General features: G+C 38.6%; 1 protein-coding gene and 1 long non-coding RNA gene across 2 annotated transcripts in view; both read right to left on the bottom strand.

Moving 5' to 3' along the window:
* LOC123500493 overlaps nucleotides 1-129 on the bottom strand; it is an 867-nt gene extending 738 nt beyond the window's left edge. Inside the window, exon 1 of the mRNA XM_045249200.1 lies at nucleotides 74-129. Within this exon, the coding sequence (XP_045105135.1) occupies nucleotides 74-121 (48 nt within the window). The 5' untranslated portion in view covers nucleotides 122-129. The remainder of the gene's footprint in view (nucleotides 1-73) is intronic.
* Nucleotides 130-312: 183 nt separating this feature from the next.
* On the bottom strand, nucleotides 313-2,210 carry LOC123500492. Its single transcript, XR_006673342.1, has 3 exons — nucleotides 1,792-2,210; nucleotides 1,187-1,492; nucleotides 313-915 (listed from the first exon to the last, which is right to left on the bottom strand). It is a non-coding gene; the product is annotated as an uncharacterized LOC123500492 (long non-coding RNA).
* Between the last annotated feature and the right edge of the window lie 1,738 nt (nucleotides 2,211-3,948).

Genomic DNA, 3,948 nt, shown 5'->3' with positions numbered 1-3,948 from the left:
GTAAGAATTCATTGAAAGTGGACATTTATGAAGGAAGTGTGTATTGTAGATTAAAAAGGAAAAAAAATCTTACCCATTTATGTTTCCCTTCCCTCTCGATACTAGGGTAAGCAGCTAACATCTTCTCTCCAATAATCTTGTATGCCGCATAAAGGTGCGGTTACACTAGTCACTGATACCCTGGGCTGGGCGATTTAGCCGGGGCTGGGCGCCCAGCCCTGGCTAAATCGCCCAGCCCAGGGCAAAGTTGAGTGGACGCGCCAGACCGTTTTCTCCCCAGCTCTAGGCCTGGGCACACCACTAGAAACTAAGAGACTATATTATTCACGCAAACAACTAAACCCAAATTTTCCTAAATAATAAAATATCTAGATATTATATCACTATATATGCAATTTATTTATTTTCATGCATGATTAGTTATAATTAGCTGCACACAAATTATTAGAAAACATCATCCCTCGCTTGACCTGGGAAATCCTCAGATGTAAACAAACACACGCTGCAGGGCAAGGTTTTAAACATGGCTTTTGTTGAAAAGTCCATTGCGTGGCCACAAGAGGCCATATATAGTCTCCTAGAAAAGCCATCTTGAGGTCTGATGCGCTTTGTTTAGATCGGCGCACCAAGTATCAAAATCAAGATCAAGAGTGCCCAGGACTGGGGCTGGGCTGTGTGTAACCACTTGCCTTGTAAATCCAGGCATAAGGCTGGCCTCCGTCCCAGGCCCAAGGCTGGGCCCAGGGGTAGCAGTGGCTAGTGTAACCGTAGCTTAAGGGTTTTCATCAAGCAGAGGGCAATACTTCATGTAGTAGTTCTTGGATTCTTCTATCAGCTGCAACAAGACCCGTCTTGATTTATCTCCCTGTTGTAAGTCATCTCGGGTTGCCCGTGAGAGTTCTGGCAGAGGCAATGCTGCAATAAAGCAAGCATAAAAGTTGCTAATTGTGTCATGTCATGGTGCTTGTAGACTCGGCTTTTGACAGAACAACAAGTTAAAACTACCTGTAAAGTAATGCTTCCCTCTAACTAAATATAAAATTTATTGATGGAAGTATGTTCCTATAAAAGCTTCAACTTTAACAAGAGACCATATTCTAAATATTACTAAAACAAGCTGTGTGGTCATCTATTTCAGTGAGGAACATATCTTTCTTTACAATGAAAAACGTTATGACGTACTTACATAATGTGTTACATGATTTGTGACTGGCATATGCCTCTGTCTCACTTGAACTTGTGCTTGCCTTTTCGTTGTCACTTGCACTCCTGCTGGGTTGAAGTACATCGCCTGTAGTACATGTTACCAAACTTCGAGTAGAGTCAGGTATTTGCTGAGCTACAGATGGTGTATAAGTTTCTCCATCAGCCAACAATAGTAAGACTTCATCAGCAATTTCTTCCAACACCTCATCGTCGTCCACTTCTGTACCACATTTCTCTAGAACTAACTTCGTAGGTCCTACCAACTCCAAACCGAGTTTTTGTGTTGCTGTTGAAAGAAAAACTGTTGAAAACTATTTATACGCAAAATGGGCAGAGCAGTTGCATATATGGGTGTCCATCATTACGTTTCTAAAATACACAGAAAACCCCACTAAATAATACAAAAATAAGGGAACCTTGATATACAGTAATAGTTGGGGACAAAGACTATCTGATGAAATAAAAGTTTTGATAAAAGGACGTCTGGAAGCCAATCTGTTATTGAATAGCGTCAAGGAAGTATCTGGAAAGAAATAAAGAAAAATAAACATTGCAGATTACTTGCACATGCATAAATTTTCTTACCTTTTTTTCTTTAGTTCTTCAATTTCTGCTACTGACACAACCGATTTCCTTATGATGCGATCAGCACACCAAATACGGAAAACTGGCATTCTGGAGCATTTTTAGGAATAAAGTTGAGACAGTTGTAAATCAGTTTTGACATATATGCATACATACATATATGCTTCACACAATGGAACACACAAATGCATCATAGATACTGACTGATATGAAGCGTTTAATAATTCCGATAGGTTTAGGTTAAATTGCCCTTCCATGTTTTTTCTTATCTTTTTTACTTTTTTTCATTAGTTTGTTACAATCCATCCATCTATATACCTAGGCCAAAAGGGTACACCCCAGAGAGGGCGCAATCTAGTGGTTTTAAGGGTGTCTATACACTCCACTCTCTGTGTGTGGTGTGCCCACTGTTTCTGGGAGACCATACAGTGTAGGGGATCCTGTCCCCTCACTTAATTATTTGTTTAATAGAGTGATCCTTCTCCTACAATTCATCTTAAGGCCATATCACACAGGCACATTTTCCTGCGACAACATTTACGACGACCTGCCATCCTTGGAAATTATCAAAGACAATTGTTTAATTGTTGTAGTCGCAGAAAAATAAACGACGGTCTTTGATAATTTCCGAGGACGGCAGGTCGTCGGAAATGATGTTGCACAACACGATGTCGCAGGAAAATGTGCACGTGTGATACAGCCTTAAATATGTAGACACAACCTATAAAGCAGCAGGTGGTTTTATATCAGAGTTTTCCTTCTCCTATGATGCAGTGTAACGTCATGCTCATGACTGTTACCATAGGTCTATATAAATTCAACAAAGTGACAATATCGGTTAGTAACATACATTTCATTGTTGACATGGTATACACTCAAAGGCCACTTGTTTTCAATATCAATAAAACTCTGTACTACTTTATTTCCAGTAGCTTTCAAAACATATGCATTATAATGGCCATCAAATCCTGAAGTAATCAAGTTTTCCAATATGAAAAACTTCATGCTGTCATGTATGAGGTTTTGAAGCACAAGACCAAAAGTTGGAACACCTTCTACATAATTAAGATGCAAAATAATTCCAGGTTTATAGGTGTGCCCATGAAGGCAAACTTCAGGTGATATGTAACCTGTTAGTGGATATGCAGTATTCAAATGGTGCTTTGTGAATAAATTCAGACACTGTTCTTTCAATCCTGGAAGATCCTTCTCAATATCTATTACGCTACCATTTTTCACTAAATCGCCTGAATAAAGGAAATTTACTGCATGATCCAAAAGCATCGGACTAGAGCCTAACATTCTGTAGCACATGTACTTCTGATGAAAATCAGCCATTTATTTTGGTAAATTCTTAAAATTATGCCACTTTTTTTTGTTTGAAAAATCCACGTTTTCCTTCAAAGCGCAGGCACCACTGATTACGACCTGGACCAAATTGCTTAATCAGATTTGACAAATGCAAACAGTAATGAAACTTTGGTGTGATGGATTCTGTGGGATAAAGTTCTTGAAATTTATAGTGATGGCTGCTAACAAGCTGGTCTAGTTGGCCCACAGTATCAAGATCTGCATTTGGGGAAGTGGCCAGTATTGTTATTTGAATAATTCGTAAAAAAATTCTTCCATTGCTCATCGTCTTCCCTCACCTTCTCACCAATTAAGAATGGCATAATATAGCACATTGTCAACATTGAAGCTGAGGTTTGCTTCAGCTTTTTGTCTAGTAAGTTCTTTCGTTCTATGTGTTCAGGTTTGTTGAATTTATCCAAATAACTATAAGGGAAGCTGTCTATTTGATTATTCAAGTAATCAAGTGTGAAATAATTTTTTACAAAAATGAATTCATGTAACATTATTGCTGTTTCATAGGGAACAATTCCTTCAGTTAAAATGTGCATTGGATCATGAACAAGGCACTTGTTCAAGGGAAATTCGTTTATCCTGCACAACACACTTTTTGATTTAATGCCCCAGATTTTACTCCAGTATTCTTTAGACTTTTGACTTACCAACTCAAGATTTTCAAGTTTTTCATTGAGTTTTACCAGGGTTCGTTCTCTCGATTCAAGAGAGAATTGTGTCCTTGCCTCAGTCTGTGTTATTTTACAAGTTCTGCATGGTTTCACTGCAAAGCCTACTCCTTCTTTAAAGCCC

This window comes from Portunus trituberculatus, unplaced genomic scaffold, assembly GCF_017591435.1.
Source record: "Portunus trituberculatus isolate SZX2019 unplaced genomic scaffold, ASM1759143v1 PGA_scaffold_312__1_contigs__length_59271, whole genome shotgun sequence".
NCBI lineage: Eukaryota > Metazoa > Arthropoda > Malacostraca > Decapoda > Portunidae > Portunus > Portunus trituberculatus.
Note: the sequence above shows the minus strand (reverse complement) of the source record. Positions and strands in the feature narration are given on the sequence as shown.